This window comes from Lucilia sericata, unplaced genomic scaffold, assembly GCF_015586225.1.
Source record: "Lucilia sericata isolate MDLA Ls3-8-SP2 unplaced genomic scaffold, ASM1558622v1 Contig000433F_arrow, whole genome shotgun sequence".
In the NCBI taxonomy this organism is placed as follows: Eukaryota; Metazoa; Arthropoda; class Insecta; order Diptera; family Calliphoridae; genus Lucilia; species Lucilia sericata.
In genome coordinates, this window is record NW_023994448.1 from 227923 (window position 1) to 253589 (window position 25667).

The following is a 25667-nucleotide window of genomic DNA, read 5'->3' on the forward strand; positions in this document are numbered from 1 at the left end:
TAATACATATGTACATTGTTAGTTTAGAAAAAGAATGTACAATTGTATCAATACGTTTCCCTAACTTTCCCTCCATTTACAGTACTTTTAAGGAATACATACATATGTATACAGCTTTACAAAAAAGTATATCGTCACCTAAAACGCAAACGGCCCTATCTAACATTTTTAAAATTTTACAGGAGAAGCAAAAAACTATTGAAATTGAAAAGTTTGTTTCTATCAACGCGATTTATTTGTAGTGAATAAACAAATTGTTTAATAGTGAAACCTATTAGTTATGATAGTTGACAATGGCGTATATAAATATGGATAAATTGGACTTTTTACCTTTAATATTTAAATGTTTTTGTAGATAGGGCCTTTTGTTTTTTTGTCAATGAAATCGCTAATTTTGGTCGGAGGAGCCCAATTTTTTGTGAGGACATATGTTTTGAGGCAATACATTATAATCAACAATAAAATCGATTTTTAATTTTTGGTTAGTTAGGGCCGTTTGCGTTTCAGGTGACGATATGTTGTTCTTATAAAATTGATTTCAAAAAACTACTTTAAATTACAAAAAAATATATTTTTAATCCTTTATAGGACATGTAAAAAATATGACACTGATACTAACGTTCCGTCTCAAAAAATTCCCAGAAAAACATCAACCCACTTCAACCGGATGATAAGACGAATCTATAAAACTGACCTAAAGGAATCATCCACGGACATCCAACGGTAAATTTGAGATAAATTGTATATAACGCTATCTAAGACAAATATTTCGCGATGTTTGGTGGAATCGGGGCATCATGGGAGAGAATTGCATAAAAAACTTTTTCCAACTAAAGTTGAAAGAATTGGCCATATCTCATTCTAACTTCTACCACACCTTTTACCATTTATTATACTTTGTATATTAAGGTTTAAGGCCAATTATCTCCATTTCAAAGCTCCAATGTAAATAATTCCATCTAATTATGATAAGATCTGAAGTTCTGATAACATAAGTTATCTTTAACACGATGTTGCATTTGCAAGAGACATTACAAATTCTTTGAATTTTATTTGAAAAAGGTTTCTCCGTGTCATATTTCGTAATATGCTATAAATGATTAAAAATATTTTTGGAACAATTAAGCTGTTCTGTATGCTTTTCCGATTTACAAGCTTTATGAAGTTCATATATAGCCTGGATGATAATAATGTTAAATTAGACATTAAATAAAAATAATATTTACCACAATCATTTTTTTTTACCAAAATAAGACTTAAAACATTTTTAATAAAAAATGGTCGTTTCCAATTCCGCAATTTCTTTGATTTAACTTTGGGCGATTTTTGCCAAATTTAAAAGAGATAAGAAATGTTTCACAACAAAATGCTTTCCATTTTATTACAACAACAGCAATATAATACAAGAGTTTGGAATGGAAAATCTAACGTAATATTTTCACAATTTCATATAAATTACGTCAAGCTTAAATATAAATAGAACATTTCCAATTAGTTGATCACAGCTGTAAATGTAAAAGGTAATTCTATTTTAAACTTAGCACCAATTAAGAGCTACAAGTAAAGCTTATTACCAAAAATAAAAATTGGTTTTATTTTGAGTTTTTATAACTTTCGACAATTTTATTTATTTATTTATTTAATTTTTAAAAATTCAAAACCAAGCCCTTAGGGCCAAATACGGCTTACATTCTACTCCATAACAATACTTTAAATAGTATAAATTGTGACAGAATAATATAAATTGAAGTGTGATATCGTAACCTGAAATGCAAAAAGGCGTTACAACCAAAAAATTTAAAATCGTCTTTTTGATTGAAAACGGTCCGCATCAAAATACATGTTGTTGTTTTTAGAATCCTATTGTCAAAAATTTAAGTTTCTTTAAGCTTAGGTTTTTATTGCTAGGTAATATGAAGGCTTTGTATTACTTGAATAAATAAATAAAATACCAACTTTATTGTAGAGGAATTCAAAAGGGCGTAACAAATTATTTTTTCTACAAGAAAGTTCTAAAAAGCAACATAACAGACAATGTCTGGAGGTACAGTTATATTCAAACGTGTTTATCGATGTTGGGATACAATACCCAGCAAAAAATAATTGATGTCATACTTTACAAACGACATCTTAATCACATCTAAAAATGCGATTGCATACTTTTCGCGTTTATAAACCAAACATATACTTACAAATTAAAACACAGTTAAAAATGAGAAAAGAGATGTAGAAAAGTCACTACAAACAACATATTCGAAGTACTTCAAATTTTGATGAAAAACCAATGAAATGTACATAAGCGTTTCATTGAAAGAATGTGGTTTATTTTTGACATACAAATATCGGATTTTTACAGCTTCTAAAGATAAGATTAGATGTAGTTCAAAGTTGTCAAAAATGAATAACATCCCTCCAATGACACGCTAATGTAAAATTCATAGGTTTTTCACCTGAATTTGAAGCACTTCGGGTTACTAGTTGTGATGAAAATTCTACATCTTTTTCCAGACTTTTTTTGCTGAGTACTTGTAAGAAAATGTCGTTTTTATAACAAAAATAGCTTTCATTTTATTTAGTTTTTTGGCTCTCCTGTAAACATTTTTAAAGTGTTGTTACGCCCTTTTGCATTTCAGGTGACGATATACATAAATTATAAAATAATTGTTGAAACGAATGTAGCGATAACAAAAAATTTAGAAATACTCATATGCATCCCAGCAAAAAAAGTGTGGAAAAAGATGTAGAATTTTCATCACAACTAGTAACCCGAAGTGCTTCAAATTCGGATGTAAAACCTATGAATTTTACATTAGCGTGTCATTGGAGGGATGTTGTTCATTTTTGGCAGCTTTGAACTACATCTGATCTTATTTTTAGAAGCAGTAAAAATCCGATATTTGGATGCCAAAAATAAAACACATTCTCTTAATGACACGCTTATGTAAATTTCACTACTCTTTCACCAAATCTTGATGTACTTCAAATATGTTATTTGTAATGACTTTTCCACATCTCTTTCCTCACTTTTAACTGGGGTTTCATTTGTAAGGAAATATTTGGTTTATAAAAGTGAAAAATATGTAATCGCATTTTAAGATGTGATTAAGATGTAGTTTGTAAAGTATGACATCAATTATTTTTTGCTGGGATGTATCAGAGAACCGTTTAATTGGTTAATTTTTCATTTTGTATACAATCGCAAAAAGCGAGCCTCGTGTTTCCAATATAAAATAATTCAGCAAATCAATGTATGACATTATTCACAAAACGCAGTGTAACAAAAAATGATTCCTGCATTACATGTTTTTACCAAATGTAATTAATACTCCCAAAAGCAACGAATACTATCGATAGTACTATAGGCGGAATGACCAGTTTTTGAGGCAATAAATCACAGAAGTCACGTAGGACTCTGAAATTTTGTGAGATTCTATCGGAACGATTAAGAAATACAAAAACAAAAATTATCGGAAATTATCAAAATTTGATCCTAGCTCCATATGAGATCCACCACAGAAAACTTCTTTAACACTCATAACAGTCTTAAAAATACTTGTATAGTGATGAAATTACCCTATCGTCCATAGAAGATAAACATTAAAAAAATACATTCTTGCTTATAACTGGCTCCATATGAGATCCACCACAGAAAACTTCTTTAACACTCATAACAGTCTTAAAAATACTTGTATAGTGATGAAATTACCCTACCGTCCATAGAAGATAAACATTAAAAAAATGTATTCTTGCTTATAACTGGCATAAAAATGTAAGTATGTATGATGTATATTCATGAAATTCGACACAAAAAAGTTTTATAGAAACCAAAAGCTTTCTACCCTATTACCCTATTACCTATACAATGTCCCCATTCGAAACTTTACCCAGCAAAAAAATTTTGAAGTTGTTAAAGAAGAAGGGATTTTTTCATGATTTCTTTAGTAAGTATTCTATTTAATGCGTTTTAAATACATGCCTAAATTCTAATAAATTTGTCATCAGTGAAGGCATGAAAAATGCACCCAAATTCACTCATGTAACTCCGCTATAGGAATTGTAATATTTTACTGTAATTTGGTATTCTCTTAGGAGATTTAACGAAAACGTGCATTTCATACAATAAAGATTAAAAATGACATTAATTTTTTTTTAGATTTTTGTTAAAATTAGTAATATTAAGTCCATTAATAAGAGAAGGAAAAAACCAAGACTGCTTAACGGATTTTAAAACACAATGGGTATTTTTCCTCTGCATGAATTTAAATCCAATCAAAATCAGTTAGTTATGTTTTATCTTATTCTATTTTTGTCAATATCACTCAAAAAAATTATTTAAATATTGATAATTAAATCGAAATACCATTAATGCATTTTTAAATAAATATAGTGCACCAATGAAAATTCGCTTGAGAATCATCGAATATTCATTGGTTATAAGAACTCATTTAAATGACGAACTATTTTTGCAAATACGAACCCATGCATGCCAATGACACGCTAATGTTAAAATCATGCATGTTTCCCCTAAATATGAACCAGTTCATTATCAGTTCAACCCATGCATTTACTACTTTTTTTGCACGTCTTTTTTTGCTGGGTAGTATTGTTATATGTACAAGATTTTTAAAAAAAGATATATCTTTTAACGTAAAAATCTTTAATTAAAGGAATATTGTTATTATTTTCAAAATACTTAGAGAACTGGAATTGGTTTTCAACAAAATTACTCGAAAATGTTCAGAAATGTTCACATGTGAATTAAATACGTAATTTTCTCATTTTAATAATTTTCTCATTTTAATCAGAAACAATTTATTCAACAACTTTAACAAATTTCATTCTTAAGATCTTTAAATATGGTTTGTTTATATTTTAAAAAAACAAATGCATAAAAATGGACATGGACAAATTATTCATCTTACTTTAACAAATTTCATTCTTAAGATCATTAAATTTGGTTTGTTTATATTTTAACAAAACAAATACATAAAAATGGACATACCTATGTACATATTTTTCTGTAAAATATGTAAACCCAGGAAAAATTTTAGAACATGTACTAAAAACAACTTCTAGTTCGTTCTAGAACGAATGCAAAGAGAACCACTTCAGATTCATATCCTTATTTATGCATAAAATTGAACTAAGTATAAGGAATTAAAGAGACCCTAATGGAATTGTACCAGGAGACTGGGAAGTTAGCTGCTGGTTTCTTATATCCTGTGCAAGAAATAGTTTAACAGATGAATTTTATGTTTTATGTACTTTAGTGAATACGTCCTGATAAATTAAGTACCCTGCAGAAATTATTGGAGTACATAATCCTTTTAGGTAATCCAAAAAATACTCGCCTGTATTGATGAATTACGTGGTCCTCCCCTATGACATCACAATGTTAAATGGAGTATGATTTTCCCATATATTTGGATTATTTTTGGACCAGTCCTTTGAAGAGTACTCTTTCACGCGTTTGCGGAGTAGTCTAAATTTTTGCAGGGTAGTACCTACTCCATGGAACATAAACACAATTACCAAAATCACATAAAAAAGACTACACAGTTGAACGAACGATATGTAGTATAAACAAATTTTATGTTTTTTATAAAAATCAATATTTACACACCTTTTGAAGTATTTTCCATTTTACGAAAAATTAATAATCCACTTTTGTTTTTCTCTATAACTTAAGCGCCAAAAAATGTATGAAAATAAACCAAACAAACTACATCCAACTTTGACAGCTTGACGTTAAAAAATGGGTTGCCACCTCATTGTAATATTTTGCACTTGTCTGCCTTCTCACCGATTTTTTTAATTGCCGGGATTACAGACTAAAATTACAGGGAATCGGAAAGTAAAAGAGCACTACATTTTCCGGGAACGAAACCCTAATTATCGTTGAAGATTCAAAAAAATCAGCTGAAATATTAGCGGCCGATTTTAAGCCGCTGCAAATTTCAATGTTTGACGGCGCAGGTCTCTGGCACTGTCAAATGTTATTTTTGGCGCGAAAAAATTATAAGAACGCTCTAGTTTTAGTAGTTGTCCCAGAAAAAGACGAAGAAAGATAGTGTATATGATAAAAACAACATCTGCTGAAGTTGCAGAAAAACAAACTTAAAAAATTAATTGCACAGAATAAACTAAAAAAATTGCTTGCGATAACAACAATTAATTTAATTAATATATTACAAGTAAACAAAAATGGTTCTAAAACAAACTGAACAATCAAGTGTGCCAATAGTCAAATGGATTGGAGCTCACGATCCGCAAGTGAGCGTAACGCATTTACAACATAAGAACGTTTTTTTCTATTCTAAGTGTATTATTGGGCCTTTAACGCTGAGCGTCGGAGATTTTGTTTTGGTTTCGAATGCTGATGCATCGGATCCCGATACTGTGGATGGTTGTGACATTGCAAAGATATTGCATCTGTACGAATTGAGAGAAATGTCCAATCGCGATCCCTGCCGCGCAATTGTTCAATGGTATTCCCGACCGGAGTGTATTCCTCATAAACATTTTGACAACGACGATATCTGTGTTGATTTTGGTTCTGAGTTAATTGAAGAGCATCGTCCTTACGATTCGGACATATCATTAGAAACCGTTTTTCGTAAATGCAGTGTTATATGTGGTCCAACCGAAACATCTGCAGCTGGATTACTGGAAAATTTTAATATAAAAACCAAAAGCTGTCCAATGTTTGTGTGTCGGTATAAATTCATAAAAGTAAAGAACTCGTACCGTTTGGTGCCCTTGCAATTTGCGAATGAAGAATTTTCGTCAGGACGAGGTCGAAGAAAGTCCACTGCCGAATCAAACAATGTTGAAACAAAATCTGAATCATCAAAAAAATCGAGACGTGCGTCGGTGGTAGCTAGTGGGGATTCGTCTTCTCGCAAGCGAAGATTATCGATAAGCACTGAAAATACTGTGGAATTTATTGATTTAAATTACTTTAATGCTGAAAATAAAGTATCCCCCATAAAAATCGTAGGAGGTCGCAGCGTTGTTCGTTTGTCCGCTAAAAAGAAAAGTACCAGTGTTACACCCAGAGTGAGTGATGATCTCAATGCAAATTATTTGCCCGCATCGCCATTGGCAGAACAAAATGTTAAAGTAACACCACGATCAAGAGCAGCAGCTGCCAAAAGAAATCTTAATTTGAGCTTAGATAACGGTGGAGCTGATACCACTGCAGATTCGGATTGTCTCAACTATTCAATTGTTAAAGGAACTCCGGATCCACAGCAGCCGCCAAACGACATGAAAATTAAACTGAGATTGTCAGAAAGGTAATTAAATGGGTAACTTATTGTTAAATACATATATTTACTTCACGCCAATATCTAATTTAATTTTAAAGACGTCGTTCCTCACGACTGGCTTCCTTTGACGAAGATCCACTGGCAATAGGACAGCATGAGCGACATATTTCACCTTCTAAGGGTGTATTACATAATCAAAACGATATTTATCATACTCCAACGAAAAAAAATAAGGAATCATCTGAAAGTACTCCCTCGAATCGCAGGAAAAGTATATTAAAATCAGCAACGTCAAGAATGGGTAAGTAAAGAAAAAAGTTTTTGTTGACTATTAATAAATGTATATAAAACAGCCGAAGGTACTCCGAAAAGAAGCATTCAGTTATCAAGTATTGTGGAGAAACGCATATTTAAAGACGATGAAATCATTAGCACTCCCAAACGTACTAAAGCAAGGAAATCTATAATAGCTGTCACTGACGTAGGGGCTGATGAAGATACGCTTGAAACAAAAAAAGTTACTCAAAAAACGCCTACTAAAGGTAGAAGAAGTACTACAAAGTCGACAAATGAGGAAGCGCCTGGCACTCCTCGAACACCATCACAAAAACTTAAAATGATACGTTCCGGTGAAATTAAACCTGCGATTGAATTTCGCAGTATTTTAACTGTAGGAGACAATGATAAGACGGAACTACAAATCGCTCGTGAACGTTTACATGTCTCTGTTGTGCCAAAGTCCCTGCCCTGCCGTGAAAAGGAGTTTGAAAATATTTACACATTCTTAGAAGGCAAAATTCAAGACCAATGCGGTGGTTGTATGTACGTCTCAGGTGTCCCAGGAACCGGTAAAACTGCTACGGTTACAGGCGTAATACGAAATTTGCAGAAAAAAGTTTCCGAAGATGTTTTGCCACCTTTTGATTTTTTGGAAATCAATGGTATGCGTTTAACCGAACCTCGCCAGGCTTATGTTCATATATATAGACAACTGACAGGCAAAACATTGTCTTGGGAACATGCACATACATTGCTGGAAAAGCGTTTCACTACTCCAGCGCCTAGGAGAGTAACTACAGTGTTATTGGTAGATGAACTAGATATTTTATGCAATAGAAGACAAGATGTCGTTTATAATCTACTTGATTGGCCTACAAAATCTGCAGCTCGTTTGGTTGTAGTAACTATTGCCAATACCATGGATTTGCCAGAGCGTTTGTTAATGGGTAAAGTCACCTCTCGTTTGGGTTTAACTCGGTTAACCTTTCAACCTTATACCCATAAGCAGTTACAAGAAATTGTGACTGGACGCTTAAGTGGATCGGAAGCGTTTAAAGGTGATGCAGTACAGTTAGTTGCAAGGTAAGTCTAAAATATACTCGTATATAAATGGGTCATTTCGTGTCAAGTGACCCAACTTTAAAAATCGATGTCTTCCGATAATGAAGTTTGATGAAATTTGCACCAAGGATTGGATAGTAGGCCAGACACAAATCGCGCTATCGGTCCAGAACTGGCGGACTTAGAGGGGGTCAAAGTTGGACATTTTGGTGTAATAAGTGTAACTTTTCACCTATTGGTCTTAGCAAAAACTGTCCAAAGGAGTTCAGATAGCTATTTCTTCATTGTTTCAAAATAATATCTAACAAAAAAAAAAAATAAATAACCCAGCATCAAAAAAATAGGGGGTATATTGATTTTGTCATTCCGTTTGTAACACATCGAAATATTGGTCATAGACCCACAAAAGTATATATATTAAGGGTCCTTATTAAATTCTAAGACGATCTAGCCATGTCCGTCCGTCTGTCGAAGTTAGACATTTTGGTCATACTGGGTTTTATTCAAATGACCCTAGCGCCCATACAAGGCCACCTTCAGAAAATTACTTTAACGCACATTACTGGTTAAAAAAAAAAACGAATATAGCAATCAAATTTGACACAATTAATTTCCTCGTGAGACAAAATCTTTCTACCAACTTTTGTGTGGATCGGACCATAATTGGCCCTACCCCAATGTGAGGTCCCCTTCAGAAAATGGCTTTAACGATCATTACTGGCTTAAAAATACGAGTAAAGCGATCAAATGAGACAAACGTAAGTTTCTTACGAGCAGAAACATCTACCAAGATCAGCCCATAAGCGACCCTAACCCCCATCTAAGGTCCCCTTCTGAAAATGACTATAACGCTCATTACTGGCTTAAAAATATGAATATAGTGACGGAATTCGACACACAAAAGTTTTATGAAAGCCAAAATCACTCTACCAAATTTAGTGAGGATCGGTCCATAACTGACCATACAAGGTCCTCTTCAAAAAATTACTTTAACGCTCATTACTGGTTAAAAAATGCGAGAATAGCGATAAAATATGACACAAGTCATTTCTGATTTAAAAATACGAGTTATGAAATACGGTTATGAAATTCGACATAAGAAACTTTACTACGAACGTTAATCGTGCTACCGAATTTCATGCGAAATGTGTCGGTAACTCACCCTACCCCCCATATAAACCCCCCAGTCTACAAAAGGTTATGATAGGTCAATAATTGACCGTACCCCTCATATAAATTTGAAAATTATTCGATATTCGATAAATCGACATTTAGAAAAAACCGACACTGGAAAAGCAGAAAAAACCGGTTGAAAAACCGAGTCTACTCATTTGGAGTTAGATGTCTATTTCAGTTGTTGTTGTTCTTATCACTGTGGTTTATTAGCTGTCGCAGTTCTTAAGGGGTACTTATTTTAATATAATCGCTAGTATTTCATTTTTAAATAATTTGTTTTCAGTATTTTTATTTTTTATGTGTCGTTCAATTTCTGTTCTTACATCGTGGATTTTAGGGTTTATTTGGTTATGTTAAGATCGTATATCAATATTTATCACGTTATCCATGTAATTATCTGTAATTTTTTAGATTACAGAAAATTATGGTTTTCTGTCATATGGAACACGAAGAATTCGGGAGTTCTAACTCTATATTAGTTATTGGGTTAGGTAATCAGTTCCTCCCTTTGTTACAAAACTGTGAGTACTTATACAAATTACCATATCCATAGGTTGGGAATTACAAAGCGTTATTTTATAATTATCTTCGGTTCGTTTAGTATGATGGTTTATTCATACATTTATGTATAATAGTATACATAAAGGGAGCTTCGCATCCCTAATCGAAATTAAATTAATCCTGTCTGTTATGTATATCGATTCGGTTTCAATACCGATAAACTTTTAAGACCGAATTAGTGTTGTGCAAATCGAATTTTAAAATGAAATTTTAAATGAAAAAGAGTTTAAAATGCCCATAGCATTTATATTAAGTTACAATTATATTAAAAAATGCAAAAAACAATTATTTAATTTATTTTAATAAAATTAAAATTGATTTACTTTCGACTAGATTTGTGTGCTCGGTTTTAAAACGAGAAAAATTATGAAAATTCGTTTTTAAACGAAAAATTTACTCGGATTCGGTTTACAGAACAGACAGGTATAATTCGTATTACAAAAATTATTATGGAAAAACCTAACATACATCTGTAAAATACAGAAACTAAACACCATCAGATGTGTAATACACTCTCCTCACTTTTATCAATAAGCTGTGTTGTTTACTTTTTTGTTTGGTTTCTTTGTTTTAAGTTCTAGCATATGTGTAACTTTTGTTTCTATGTGTTTAAATTGATATATTTTTGCCAAAATCGGATATATACTGTAAGAGTAAAAGGGGTCACAAAAATCGCCTTTCCTATTAATTATATAGATGTAGTATATATAGGGTTTGGTAACTGACACGATACACCCTTTTATCGATCGTTGCGTAGTTATTGTATTCGTTGGTATTTATCTTATTCTATGATTCAAACTTTTTTCCGTGATTTATTTTATTACATTCATTATTCTATTAAACTAGTTTATTTACATTTTTTTAAATTATATCTTTACGTAGGAAAGTTGCTGCCGTATCGGGAGATGCTCGCCGCGCATTAGATATTTGTCGGCGAGCTACTGAAATAGCAGACGCTGCCGCCTCAAAAGCAGGACCAAATGGTGTACAATGTGTTAACATGTTACATGTTCAACAAGCTTTAGCTGAGATGATAGCTAGTGCAAAGGTACAGGCTATTAAAAACTGTTCGCGTTTAGAACAAATTTTTTTGCAGGCTGTTGTTGCCGAAGTAAATCGCACTGGAGTAGAAGAAACTTCCTTTATGGGCGTTTATTCACAAATTGAAACTATAGCTGCATTTATGGGAGCCTCAATACCAACACCAGGTACATGCGTATGGGGTAGTTTTTTTCAAATTTAAATTTGTCTGTTAGTTTAAGAATATGAAAATATGACTTTAACATTAATAATGTTAATGTCTTTTAAAAATTTTCCAAAGTTAAAAAATATTTCGGCAAAATATAGCTGAAATTCAAGAATAATAGTTTAGGGTGAATAATTAAAAGTCACGTTTTATAAGTAAACAATTGTACAAGAGATATTGCGATATCCATCTCTTGATTTGTTGTGTCATTTTGAACCTTTTAAAACCTCTTTTATTGAATTGTCTTCAACTGAATTACTAAAATATTTTTTTTTATTATTAGGTCGTGCTTTACAAATTTGCTCGAAGTTGGGTGCCGAGCGTCTTTTAATATCTGAACATTCACGTAATGATATATTCCAAAAGATATTACTTAATGTTAGCATGGATGATGTTCACTATGCCTTAAAAGTGAATAATTAATGCAGCAGTATTAAACAAATTGTTAATTATTTTACATTTATTTAACTCATTATTATTTATTAGTTTATCTAAAAATTACTTTTTAAAGAAACTTTTAATTTTTTATTTTTCGTTTATTTTAAAAATAGCCTAAAGTACAAATTTGTTAGAATAAAATTTAAATAAAATACTAATAGATGAAAACATTCATAAAATGCTTTGGGCGCAAATACTGAATAAATAAATAAATGGTAACGAAAGCCTACAAGGAGACACCAATAGACTGCTACAGGCATAACAGTGGTAGCGGTATATAAACTGTAGACTAAATGTAAATCTTCTTCTGTACTTTCCAACAATTGCATGTTGGAAATTTGCTCCTTCTCCTGTCGTAGGGGTAGCAAGTTCCGTTGCGTGGTAAACATATGCCACATTAGGTACAGGAATGTATTGATTGGAGCACAATATGTGTTTAGTGTAATAAAAACCCCAACAAAAAAAGGGTTGTAGGACTTCAAGCCAATGTAACCAGGATTTATGTCAATAGTTGTTAAACTATTCGAATTTCCCTAAAATAAAGTAATATAATCTGAACAAAAATGATTGACGATCCCTGTATTGATGATTCTTACTTGAAAAAAGTAAAACATATTTGCTATAAATATTGTTATCACAGTCTTTAGGACCAGCACATAACAACGATTATAAATTCGCTTGTCTTTCAAGTGCAGGTTGTCACAGAGATTATATGAAATCTCCAATGTATACAACAAAACGGGCAGTAAAATCACATTGTGTGGTTTATGCAAAAGTGCTGATATTAAAAAGCTGCATGTCATGTTTGTTTTCAACAACTCCACCAGATTTCCTTTTATTTCGTATCCATAATTGTTATGTTTACAACAAATATCACGATAGTTCACAACTGCTCTGCCGACTACGCTTATCCAAAATATCATTAAAATCATAAAGGAATCGAATTTCCCTTGACGATACAAGAATACACAAGATAAAGCAACAAAGCAAAAAAACATTCCTAGAGATGAATTGTATTTTTTTAGCAGTAAAAACAGCGCTAGTAGACCTGAAATTATACATAAGAAAACATTTTAATAAGTAATGAAATCAAAATATACAAATACATATGTACAATAGGGTTCCCGTGGCCCATTTTTTTGTAGGAATACCTCTCAAAAGCTGCATATCAATGCACTGTAAATAACTTTACGAAAAAATGTTATAACTACTTTTTCGCAATATATATGAAAATTTCGTTTATAACATTCGTAATATATTATATATTTTTTATTTTACGAAATAAATTAATTTTTAGATTTTTTTATTTTCGTTAATTTAAGCCAACAGTTCCCAAATGGGTGTCCGCGGACCCCTAGTGATCCGTAGCAAAATCCCAGGGTGTCCGTTAAGACGAATAACATGAATAAATAATATTCTGCTTTTATATATGTATGTTAAAAAATATTAAAAATATTTTCAAATTTTTCATAAATCCCAACATTTTTGGTGATTTTCGGTTGTTTATTAGGATGAAGCTAGGTTCTACAAATTTATTGTATCAATTTTATAAAGCAAAATATTACTTAATTTGTAATTTTTATTTCCTGTATTTCCTGATTTTTTAAATAATTATAATTTGATATAAATGATTAATACCACGTTGAATAGATAATTTCCAATTGTATTTCAGAACTTTCCAAATGAATTTCAGAAATTTCTATAATTAGATATTTCTGAAATAAAATTAGAATTTTCTAAAATATGTATAACTAGAAATTTCTAAAAAATATACATAATTAGATATTTCTAAAATATAACTAGATATTTCAGAAATATAATTAGAAATTTATGAAATTCAATTCGAAAGTTCTGAAATACAATTGGAAATGGTAAAGATTGGATTTTTTAGAAAAAATCATTTTAATTGCACAATTTTTGCAGAAATCAAAATCTTACTATTTACGCAATATTACGCTTTTTAATCCATTTCCGGAACGGGTTTCCGTTATCCGATTGGACTAAAATTTAACACCAGTTAGGTTTATACACTAATGAACAAAATAAAACCCATCCAAACAAAATCGATATTTTTCGGGCACTACTAATTTACATATGAACTATTTTCTTACCTGCCAGATGAGTTAACATTAAATAAGCATAATTATCACTTCTTGCCAAAATATCTCCAATGTCTACCAAATGCCGCCATTTGTCTCCGGTCTGGTTAAGACGCCGACAAAAAATGATGAACATCAAAAGAATGAATACAAAACGCATGTTCCAAAATTCAGCTAGTAAAGTTTCGATCGATTTATGCTTTTGCCAAACACTTTTTACGTCATTGTAGAAGTTTTGCAATGTTAAAAACACCAATAGAGATGGTGTAAAGTAGTACCAAGTTTGATGTTCTTCCTCAATGAAGGATGATGATGCCAAAGACACTGTGTGACATAAAAACAATGAAAGCAAAACAAACGGTATACTCAATCTAAAGATTACTTTGCGAGACATGATTTGGAAAATTATTAATTTCGAGACATCTATTACGAGATAAATACTCAGTGCTATGGGAAATGTTAGTAAAATGGTATTAACAAAGCCCTGAGTGTTTAAAATGCCGAAGAAGTGTGCCAAAAAATTAATACAACCGCCGAGAGAAGAGCATATTAAAAATGTTTTCCAAAAAAACGAATTGATTTCCAATGAATTTGGAACGCTGCCAGAAAGTACATTCAATATTAGCTTTAAAGCACACTAAAAAATATAACTAATAATAATTAAGAAGTTTAGTTCTAAAACATTTCAAACTCACCAATGTTGTTAAGGACAAAGCAATAGTTATGAGTGAATTGTCATATCGAATCATAGAGTCAGAAAGCAAATGTGAAATATTTTTTGATAAGCGTATATAATTTTGTTTAGCTTTTTCAAATGACAATGAACTTTTTGCTTCGCTGGAAATAAATTCCTTGTGACTCATCATGGCATCTCTGTACCAGGAAAAATAATCTAAAAATAAAAAATATTTACGTTGTGTTCAATTAATGTTTTAAATCATTTAACTTTACCTTCAAATTGTGCATCTTGTAAACTGAATCTTGCTTTCCATTTTTCCATCAAATGCAATGCATTATAATAATAAAAATACAATTGATCTTGTCGGGAATAACCTTCTTCTAGTAGTTCGGGTATTAAGCAGCCTATGGATGTATGGGGTATCCTAACGTCTAATAACATAGCTAATGTAGCAGTTATATCGATTTGATTATATTCATAATTGGACCTTTAATAACAATTTCATTATACATTAGCAAGTAATAACTTATCTAAATAAATTGTTGTGAAATTTTCAGTACTAATATTTCTATCGAAAAAAAAAATATTTTGGTTACTAGCAAGAATGGTAGAAAAGTAGATTGCGCATTAAGCCTGTAATAATTTTTTTGTTCTGCACAAGTATTGTAACATCAGTCTAGCTCTTGAAAACAAAACCTAACAGTGAGATTTTTGTAAAAATTAAAGAAATCCAAAGCATTTCGGTTTTAATAGTGGAGAATATTTATCAGATTATGTTTTTAACTGATGTATTATGGAAATTAATAGAATAAAGGCATTTACGCGATAACGATATTTTCACTTATTTCGGTAACGGTATTTTAGCGTTACATTTAGCGATAACATTGTTTAGTTAATACCAAATTCACACGGACAGTTGAATTACTTCAATAACCAATTAACCCGTTTTGTATAGCCAATCATATAATTCAGTTTATAATTGGGGTTGAATGACGAATGAGAGCGTGAATGACGAATAATTGCACCGTCTGAACGGGGTATAACATCTGCATAAGTGTACTTGTTTTTAAATCAGGGATGACCAGTCCAGAAAGAGAATTGCACTGACAGAAAAATTGCGTGAACAATAAAAGAAATCGATTGCTTGATTTGTTTGGAGAAACTCATTTTAATATACAAATTACATTGAACAAATATTACAGTTTTATTCTCTTTATCACAACAAACCACTGGTAATTTTACTGAAATAATGTTTTATTAAAAAAAAAAATAATAGGTAATAGAAAAGTTAAACTATATTACTGACAAATCCTGAATAATACTGATCAGTTTAAGCGAATTTTAAGAAATAAGTCAATATGTATTAGTAATTTAATATGTAATATTAAATAAATAGTATTAAGCATATATGCTTCTAAGTGCACACACTTTTCTTTAGAAAAATACCATACACAATTTGTCACAAAAAATGTTATACACCAAAACTGTATGGAGAGATATCTATGAATTTTATACTAAGCCATATATGGACTGAGTCAGAAACTTATGCACACTTTTCTAGCCAAAATTCAAAAGATATCATCAGACATACATATGTATTGTACGTGCAAATTTTAATTAATTTTGAACTTTTATTTCGATCAAAATTGACTCCGAGAAAAGCTTTTCGAATATTGTTGAACATCATAGAAACTCATCATATATTTAAGGAATAAGTTTGTTTGCGAGCTATTTCTATGCTTTCTCCTATTTGTGTTATAGAAAAAAAAATAAGAACATTTTTGCCTTCTATATTTATAAAAATTAGTTTAACTTACATTCTGTCCCAATTCCATTTAACCATATAAAACAAAACAAGCAAAATACAAATCTGACACCTGCCAACTGATCAGATTATTTCTTACAAAAAATCGATAAAAACATATTCCGTGACATGAAATTCTGATTCGAACATAAAACCGATAACATCTGTTTCTGTGACACCAACATTACCTTGTTGTCGATTTCAATTCTGATTCTGACCTCAATCAGATTCGACAACAACCCTAAAAGTTTGTCGAATTTTATTTTAATTCTATAATTTTGAATGTCATAACGTCCATTGACATTATGACGTCACCTAATATAAATAAATATGTATATGTTTAAGATCGCACTTCAAGTATTTGTTTAAGAAAACTGGCACTACTGCATGCCTTGAAAAACTGTTACTCAATAAGGTTATTATACTAATCCACCCTTTCCTGTACATTTCATTTACATATGTAAATTACCTTTTCATTTTATCACAATTTTCGTGAAATCCCATCAAAGGGACATACAATTCTTCTCTATCGCTGCCTCCATGACTTCCACCATTACGCATACCGTGATCGCCTGTTAATAGCAGTAGGCTTTTCACAAAAAACTGATGTGTCACAATATATTTTACGATGTTATCCATCTCTGACAGTTTCATAAAAATTTTATCGCTGTGCGATCCTTCCACATGTCCAATATGATCTAGACCCAAATAGTGAAGCACCATTAAATTCCAATCTGACAATTTAAGTTCTTCCATTAACGATTTCGTTACATTTAAATCTCCCTAAAATAAAATAATTGTAAAATACATGTGAGGGGTGTAGAAACAAAGGCAGCAATCTCTATTTCATCCATGATCTTAAATTAAAACTTTCGACCCAATTTTCCAGCAAATTTCTGAGTAAACATCTTACAAACTCCTTTCAGATATTTGTCTAATTCCATTTTATTTAGTGAGTAAAAGAACTAAAATATAAATATTTAAATATCTTTGGAAATAAAGATTTTTCTTATTCAACTCGAAAAATACAGAAATGGACACGGCTGCCTTTGCTTCTATACCCCCGTATGTTGATTTCCTGTTTTATATAATTTTCATTATCTAGAGTAGGAAAATAAGGGTTTTGCTACGGAATTTTAGATAGCCTAATGAAAATTGGCACATTAAAAGTCAGCACGAATGTCATGTGCGCGGTAAAAGGTCACAAAATTTTATTTTTTACCAACATCTATCTCACTTATCGCAAATTCTCTTTCTGGTATTAGCTAAAGATACATAATTTCTATTACAAACCTTACCACAGCATCACTCTCTGGCCCATAGTACAATGTCCGTCTATCCAGGTCATAATTATGAATATAATTTAAAAAAAATTAGTGAACATAATCTACAAAGTAAGGAAATATAGACAACCGAATTAATTTGTTTCCAATATTAATGTATACCACATTGCATTTACTCTTTTGAAAATTAAAAAAAAATTACAAAATATTTAAAGATAAAATCTGATTTTAATAAAATATGGTGGAAATGTTACTCTGAATATATGGATTGTGACCACCAATTTTTTTCGTATTCTAATCAAATAAATGACCTGTGCTACTATCTAATATTATGGATAGACATAGTGCAAGGTCATAAAGAGATTCTGAGATAAAACGTATAACCGTGTATAAGAGTATAGAGGTCAAGTGACCCAACTTTAAAAATCGATGTCTTCCGATTTTGATGAAATTTGCACCAAGGTTAGTACTATTGGATAGAAGGCTAGACTATCGGTCCAGAACTGCCGGACTTAGAGGGGGACAATTTTGAACAAGTTCCAAAAAAAAAAATATTTTTTTTAATATTTCTTTTCCAAAAACTGCCATTTTTTTACTTTTTTTGATTAGACAATTTACTTTAAGGGTTTTATAGTCCCATAATGGCATGCGAGTGGAATATCTATCAAAAAAAATATTTTTTAACTTAAGAATAAGATTTTTTTCAATATTTGTCACTTAATTTCCCCCTATTTTTCAAAATGTACGTCTTTGTTGAATTTGATTTTACTCTAAAGAAAGCCTAGACCATTTCCTTTACGAGTTTTTTTGGGATGCAACGGGCTTATGTAAAAAAAAATAATAATATTTTAACCCAAAAACTTTGCTTCTTGAGTTCAAATATTTTTATATAGATATCAGACTCGGATCCCACTAAGTATCCACAAAGCTCTTGAAGGAAATGTTCTAAGCTTTCATTTGAGCAAAAAAAAACAACATGCATTTTGAAAAAATAGGGAAAAACTAAGTGCTAAATATTGCAAAATCTTATTCTTAAGTTAAAAAATAATTTTTTCGCATCGCATTATAGGACTATAAAGCTCTTATCGTTTGAGCAAAAAAAAATTTTTGAGTTTAAAAATTAAAAAAAAAAAATTTAAAATTTAAAAAATTAAAAAAATATTTTTTTGGAAACATTGAAGAAATAGCTACCTGAACTCCTAGGACCAATAGGTGAAAAATTATACAAATTTGTATGACCAAAATGTCTAACTTTGACAAGAAACTGTGGATCATTAGTATTAACCCTGTGTACTCAGTTTTTCATAATCAGCTCTTATGTCCCTGTAAAAGAAAGATGGAATTCCAAATTTATATAAAAAACTTGGTATAAATATTAAAATCAAATGAAGCTGAGAACCTCAAAATAATGTTATTTATTTAAATCTATCAGGATTAAAAAAGATATGGAAGCTTAAAGAAAACTTGTTACAAAAAAGTAGTTAAACATTTTTGTTTTCAAAATGAGAGCATTTTTAAATTTAATTTATTTTTCGATTTTTTTCTAAATGAGTTCTATAAATAATATAGATAGTATCTACAGATTCCCAGCTTTCATTTGATACTAATATTAGTATCATACAGTACATATAAATATTTAAAATATTCGTTTGAAATTGTAAGTCCTCTAAACTTTGAAGTCCTTTTATAAGGATATAAGAGCTGATTATAAAAATCGGAGTATGCAGAATTGCTCTAAATGGACTCTAGTTTCACAAGTATAACAACTTTTCTATGTGTGAAAGCTTTTTTTTCAAAATTGTTACAGGGTGTAATAACAAAACTCGTACGACGCATAATATTCGCTAAAAACAGATTTCTATAACCTTTGACCCCAATATCTCGCTTAGCGCACATGATATTTTCGGGGACTTTTAATGCCTTACTAATTATGCTAAAGAGAAGCTCTGTGCCAATTTTGATTTATATCCCAGATTGTTCATTAGGGTGTCCCGTGGACCGCTTTTTAGGAGGAATACTTCTAAAACGATGCGTTTCAATGTACTAAATACGGGAAAAAAATAAACAATTTTTTTGAAAAGGTCCTCAGTTCCCTACCTGCGATTGAAAATCTTGATCTCAGTACAATATGTTCAAAAAATGTTTATGCTATCTTTTCGAATTGGGTGTCAAAAATTCCGTAATTTTGAACTTATCGCGGGAAAAATAATTAAAATGTTTGTTAGTTTATTTCTGGTCCGCAAAACGACTTTCATTGTATTACAAGGGGCATATACATACATAAATTTAAAAAAAATTAAAAAAAAAATCTATAATTGACTAAACCAAATGCCAAACTATTTTTTAAATATTTTTCTGTATGAGCTCAAAATTACGACAATTTTGACACCCATTTCGATAAAAAGAGAAAACAATATGCCTCTCCAACCCACTAAAAATCATTTTGTGGACCAAAAATATTACACAAAAATTTTAAAATTATTTTTCCCGTAATCAGATCAAAATTACAGAATTTTTGAGACCAATTTCGAAAAAATCGAAAATATTTTATTTTTTAAAAATTATACTGAGGTCAGGATTTTCAATCGCTGGCAGGGAACTGAGGACCATTACAAAAAAATAATTTTTATTTTTCTCGTGTTCATTAATACGCATCGATTGCGTGGTATTCCTACACGAAATTCTTAAAAAGGCTGTTCCTCGGGACACTCTATTGTTCATTATTTTCCTAATTTTCCTGAGGTATATCACTCACCCCGTAAAAATCATTAACAAAAAAGGAATCCTCATTCACGGTCTTTCTTAGAAATTCGTTAGGAAATAATTGAATCCATGTACGATCTCCAGCAAATACAGACTTCTTATTTTTTTCAACTAATCGATGCAATATTGAGTCATCTAGTTTCGAGGTATGACCCAAATTTAAAACAATGTCAATAAAGTTAGATATTGTTCCAGTTGTCATGCTTTTCAGTCTAGGCATAGTTACAGTTGGTATATCAACTTTAATTTGTAAATGATTACAAGCATTTTGATAAGTGAAAGGCATATTGGTACTATTCGGATAATCAGATCGCCAGGCGTCAATTATCATGAAAATTGTTCGATCATACTTTGGTGAAGGTGGTCGCAGTCTAAATAACAAATAAAATAAAAAGATAAAGATATATATTAATATAATTTTTAAATTTATAATTATATAACTAAAGTACAATTAATAGCGAGAACATCATTTTGCCAATAATTAATTTCTTTAAAAAAAATAATTCTAAAATCAAGTTCAATTTCTATTATAGAGGCATTTCAAAAAATTTTGAACACTTTTCGATTTTTATAAAACTTGATACACATATTCTTTGTATAAATACGAAGTTTAAAATTTTTCAAAATTTCCAAATTCATTACGGTTTAGATTTTATCGACGTTCAAAGTTTACATTTTTTAAGATTTTTTTCAACAAGTATTAATTTTGACATCGTATATTTTCTAAACTATTTATCAGATTTTAATCGATTTAGTCCCTAATTAAAGCCTATGTCTAGTTTATTAAAAATATTATTGTTTTAATTTAAGGATAATGACATCAAAGTCTAGGGTTCAAAAATATCCGAAAATGTGAAAAAAGCTGTTTCCAGTATGGCATTACAATTATTACAATTCTTACTAGATGAAAGAAATTGAAACTCACATGTTTCATAATAAGAAATTCCCCCCACTACATCCCACATCCTCCACAGCTATGTAGACGACTCACGAAGAGCTCTTCGTTTCAAAAATCATTAAAATAATGATTATATCGATCTGGACCATAAATTAAGTTAAACTTTTTTCATCCGAAAAAAACAAGATGTTGATATTGCTTTTTATAACCATGGCAATTGGAGTGGCTTTTATTAATTTTTTAATATTTTTAAAGCCTTGACGTTTTACGGCGCTAGGCTTGCTGTAACATCCACATTTTATTTAAAGGCAGATTTTATGAAATCTCTTCTGGCCGCTTTTGTTATGACTCCATATGTACGTCCATTAATGTTTTCTTAATATTCAGACTGTTTTCTTATAAAATTGCGAATAACATTTTGAATTTGCATTTTTTTCAAATTCCTGTGATTTTGAACAGTTTCAAAAAAACGCTTAAATTTTGCCATTTTATTCTTTAGTTAATGGCTTACCGCGACCTATTTTTTAAAAAAAATATATTGTATGTATTCACAAACACTAGAATATAAATGGATTTTACCCAGTGCCAGCAGTAAACTGATTTTATTCTGAATGAACCTAATCAAGTGAACCTAAAAAATATAGCTCAAAAACGTAGTATGTTAGATTTTTTTTTTAAATATATACTAGTCGAAACACATTTAATTAAACATTTTCAAATGTTAAATAATTGGGTCTTGTGCAACTTATGTGTTAAAAGCAATCAATTTAAAAATTAAAGAGCTTGTACTTAAAGTTTGCCACAGAAAAATCAAAGGTTCTCAAACTAATGGGAAGATCATTGTAAAGCCTACATGATCTAACTAAAAAAGATCTTTCAAAAGTAGAGTTGTCGATTATAGATATAATAAGATTAGGATTACGAATAGACTTTTAAAATATAAATAACTGACTTAACTCAGAAGGGCAGTGAAATTTAATTATATGATAAAGTGAGTTTAATTTTCTTATTTTAATATAATCCAGAAAGGATTTTAGATATCTTCAGGCTAAATATATATCTTATTATTCGATTTCTTTAGCGGAAACAGAAGTTATATGCTGTTAAATGCAAGATGACTATTAATTATTGAGCCCAGGCATTTTATCGTGTCCACAAAACGCATACAAATGCCATTGAAATAAATTCTAAGTCGCACATGTTTACAAATACGTGGTCCTAAAAAAAGGCATACAAATGCCATTGAAATAAATTCTAAGTCGCACATGTTTACAAATACGTGGTCCTAAATACATTGCTTTAGTCTTACTCGAGTTAAATTCAAGTTTATTCCGTGTACCACAATCTGTAACGGAGGACAGCACATAATTATTGCTGGCCTCATGGCAATCTAGAAACTGAGTGTCATTGGAAACAATAAATTAATATCATCTGCAAATAAGAATGTTTTACAGTGACTGGAACCAAAAAATCATTCATGTACATAAGAAAAAATAAGGGGCCGAGAATTGAGCCCTGCGGTACACCACTCGAACATAAGGCTAATGAAGATTTATTATGCTCTATACCAACAAACTGATTACGATCATTTAAATAGGAATAGAGTAATTTACACGAATGTGAAGAAAATTTAAACACGCAAAACAATTTATTAATTAGCTCAGTAATAACGAAGAACAGAACTCGCAGAACAAAACCCTAAGTGACAGTTACTAAGCAAACAGCTGGTGTTTAAATACTCTAGAATCTGTTAAAATCTGTTTAAGACTAATTCAAATATCTTCGATAAACAAGATACTATAAATAGTTTTTACGTACTAAGTGGTGATATCGTTTCAAAAACGATAGTAAAATCTTTCAAAAATAACGATAGTAAAATCGCCTTTCTCAGATTTTTTCTGAATGCTATTTGGTACATAAAATTATATTTTTTCTGTTTTTTTACAAAATATTAAGCCAAAACATGCTTAAAAATAAGATAAAAATCTGAAAAAAGGAAACTTCGATTTCAGTAATAAAATACCGTGTTCGCAGCATATCGTTCTGTGTGCTATTGGGTTTGTTGATTCCAGTCTGAAACTGAAAAATTTCTGATAATCATAGAATGATAATTATACAAAAATTAAGACTTGTTCTTATAAAAAATATAATTTACGCAAAAGTACGTCAAAATTTATAGTAGTTGTAAAATATATCCATACTTACATATACTCACCCAATTTGTTGGGTTGAACGCTATCGTAATGTTGTTGGCCAGCTTGACCAATTAGATTTTTTGACATTGGAAAGAATCCAGCTAGAAAAAGAACAGACCCAGCAACAAAAACACTTAACATAAAAAATAAATAATTAAATGGATTTTTCTGTCCCCTCGACATTTTTTATCAGTAATTTGAACGAAAGCTATTAGTTATCAACAAATAACACGTTTAAAATCGTTCGTGTCCTACTTCATTTGTCCAAAACAGCTGACTGAACTGTTTCTAACATTATGTCCATGGTAAATAAATAAGGTGCAAAGTAAATTGTACAAAAACAACAAAAGCTGTATAGTTATGTCCAGGGTGCACTTATAAGGTGAGATCAGTTCAACAGATGAATGATATTTTTTAATGAAAGTTGTGACAAAAGTCAAAATGTATCATTTCGAGTTGCCAGATGCACAAAAAAATCATTTATTTACAAAGGGATTAATTCAATTTTCAGGATACTAAAATAATATCAATTTATAATTAAATGAGTAATTGTTTATATCATTAAGGCCTAAATAGACTACACAAGTGGCTTATCAAACATACTTTTTTTATTCGCACACATACTACACAAACATTGCTCGTACAAACACCGATTTTTTCACGTTTTTGTGGATTTTCAGGGGTACAGATCTCAAATTTTCTTAGAAATGTAATTTTTTGAAAAATTTGTTATTAATGATTATAAACCATACAAATGGTTTGACAAAAATTCATTATGTTTGTGTAAAAATCAAAATTTTTTAATTTTTGTACAAACAAACAGCAAGCATTTGTACAAACACGAAACACCCTCCTACACTACACAACAGGCTTGCACAAACGTAAAATATTGGTATGTTTGTCAAGCCGCTTGTGTAGTCTATTTGGGCCTTAAGAATCAAAATTTTGTAACTTTTGTACAAACAACGAAACACCCTCATACACTACACAACAGGCTTGCACAAACGTAAAATATTGGTATTCACGTTATATTTTTATGTATATCTTAAACATAATATTTTTACTGAAATCTTTTTAAATTGTAATAATAAAAAACAAAATTTCCACACAATAAAACAAGAGTATTTAATTTTGTAGTAAACTTTATTTATTTATTATGCTAAACTTCAAATTGTTATCATAATAAAAAATTAACAGGTACAGACGGCATTTATTAGCGTTATAACGCCGTTATGACAGTGTTGTCTAAACAATTGTTTAGACAACGTTGTCTTGATAAAAAACGTCATTTTATTGTAAAATTTGTTTAGAATTCTGTTTTTGTGCAATTAAAATTGATTTTTAACATTAGTTTTAGTGAAATTAGTGTTTATTTACAAAATTTGCATTTAATTTTAATCGTTTTTATAAAATATAGCATTATTTCAATAAAATTATCTGTGAGTTGTCGTGATAAAATCAGCGTTTTGTTACCCCTATTAACATAAACAAAAAACTGACAAATTTTCTGCCGACATTTTGTCAAGTGCCGTGATAAATATTTGTCTAATATAAACACCGGGTAAGAATATAATATGTATTTGTAATACGTTATAAAATAAGTTTTTTTATTTTTAGTCTAATATTATACATTTTTGGCAATTGTAATTGATTACATACATTATATAATTAAAAAATAAAATTTTTTAATGTATTATAAATTAAAATTGTATTCATGATAATAAATTGTGTATTTGTAACAAATTCACTAATAGATATACACACATTTTAATTTTTTTTTTTCAAAATGGGCCCTTTTTTACTTAAAAGACAGCTTATACAATTTCCTTAAAGGGCTTCATAGTCCCATAATGGGATGCGAGTGGGATATCAATCTATCAAAAAATTATTTTTTAACTCAAGAATAAAATTTT

The 25667-nt window shown here is 30.3% G+C and overlaps 3 protein-coding genes across 6 annotated transcripts in view; 1 reads left to right on the forward strand and 2 right to left on the reverse strand.

The window, feature by feature from the left end:
- LOC119604792 (LHFPL tetraspan subfamily member 2a protein) overlaps positions 1-5718 on the reverse strand; it is a 48884-nt gene extending 43166 nt beyond the window's left edge. The window contains exon 1 of one of the 2 annotated variants that reach the window (XM_037957638.1): positions 5624-5718. Coding sequence is in view for 1 of the 2 variants with exons in the window: in XM_037957643.1 (XP_037813571.1) it covers positions 5624-5642 (19 nt within the window). In the remaining variant the exon portion in view is untranslated. The remainder of the gene's footprint in view (positions 1-5623) is intronic. The other variant, XM_037957643.1, reaches the window with a different exon arrangement.
- Positions 5719-6009: 291 nt separating this feature from the next.
- LOC119604791 (origin recognition complex subunit 1) lies at positions 6010-12196 on the forward strand. The gene is made up of 5 exons (XM_037957630.1): positions 6010-7298; positions 7370-7572; positions 7625-8633; positions 11232-11557; positions 11879-12196. Exons 1-5 carry the CDS (start codon positions 6205-6207, stop codon positions 12016-12018), a joined length of 2772 nt encoding a protein of 923 aa, XP_037813558.1. The 5' UTR covers positions 6010-6204; the 3' UTR covers positions 12019-12196.
- On the reverse strand, positions 12044-24051 carry LOC119604790 (GPI ethanolamine phosphate transferase 2). Of its 3 annotated transcripts, none has more exons than XM_037957628.1 (8): positions 23765-24051; positions 20654-21032; positions 17085-17398; positions 15084-15298; positions 14828-15024; positions 14145-14769; positions 12630-13081; positions 12044-12566 (listed from the first exon to the last, which is right to left on the reverse strand). In XM_037957628.1, the coding sequence occupies exons 1-8, from the start codon at positions 23935-23937 to the stop codon at positions 12132-12134; spliced, it is 2790 nt and encodes a 929-aa protein (XP_037813556.1). In that variant the 5' UTR covers positions 23938-24051; the 3' UTR covers positions 12044-12131. The 3 variants fall into 3 exon arrangements, 2 of the variants coding, with proteins under 2 accessions (XP_037813556.1, XP_037813557.1); XM_037957629.1 differs by having other exon boundaries at positions 12093-12566; positions 23775-24038; XR_005231546.1 differs by lacking the exon at positions 12044-12566 and having other exon boundaries at positions 12838-13081; positions 14145-14456.
- Between the last annotated feature and the right edge of the window lie 1616 nt (positions 24052-25667).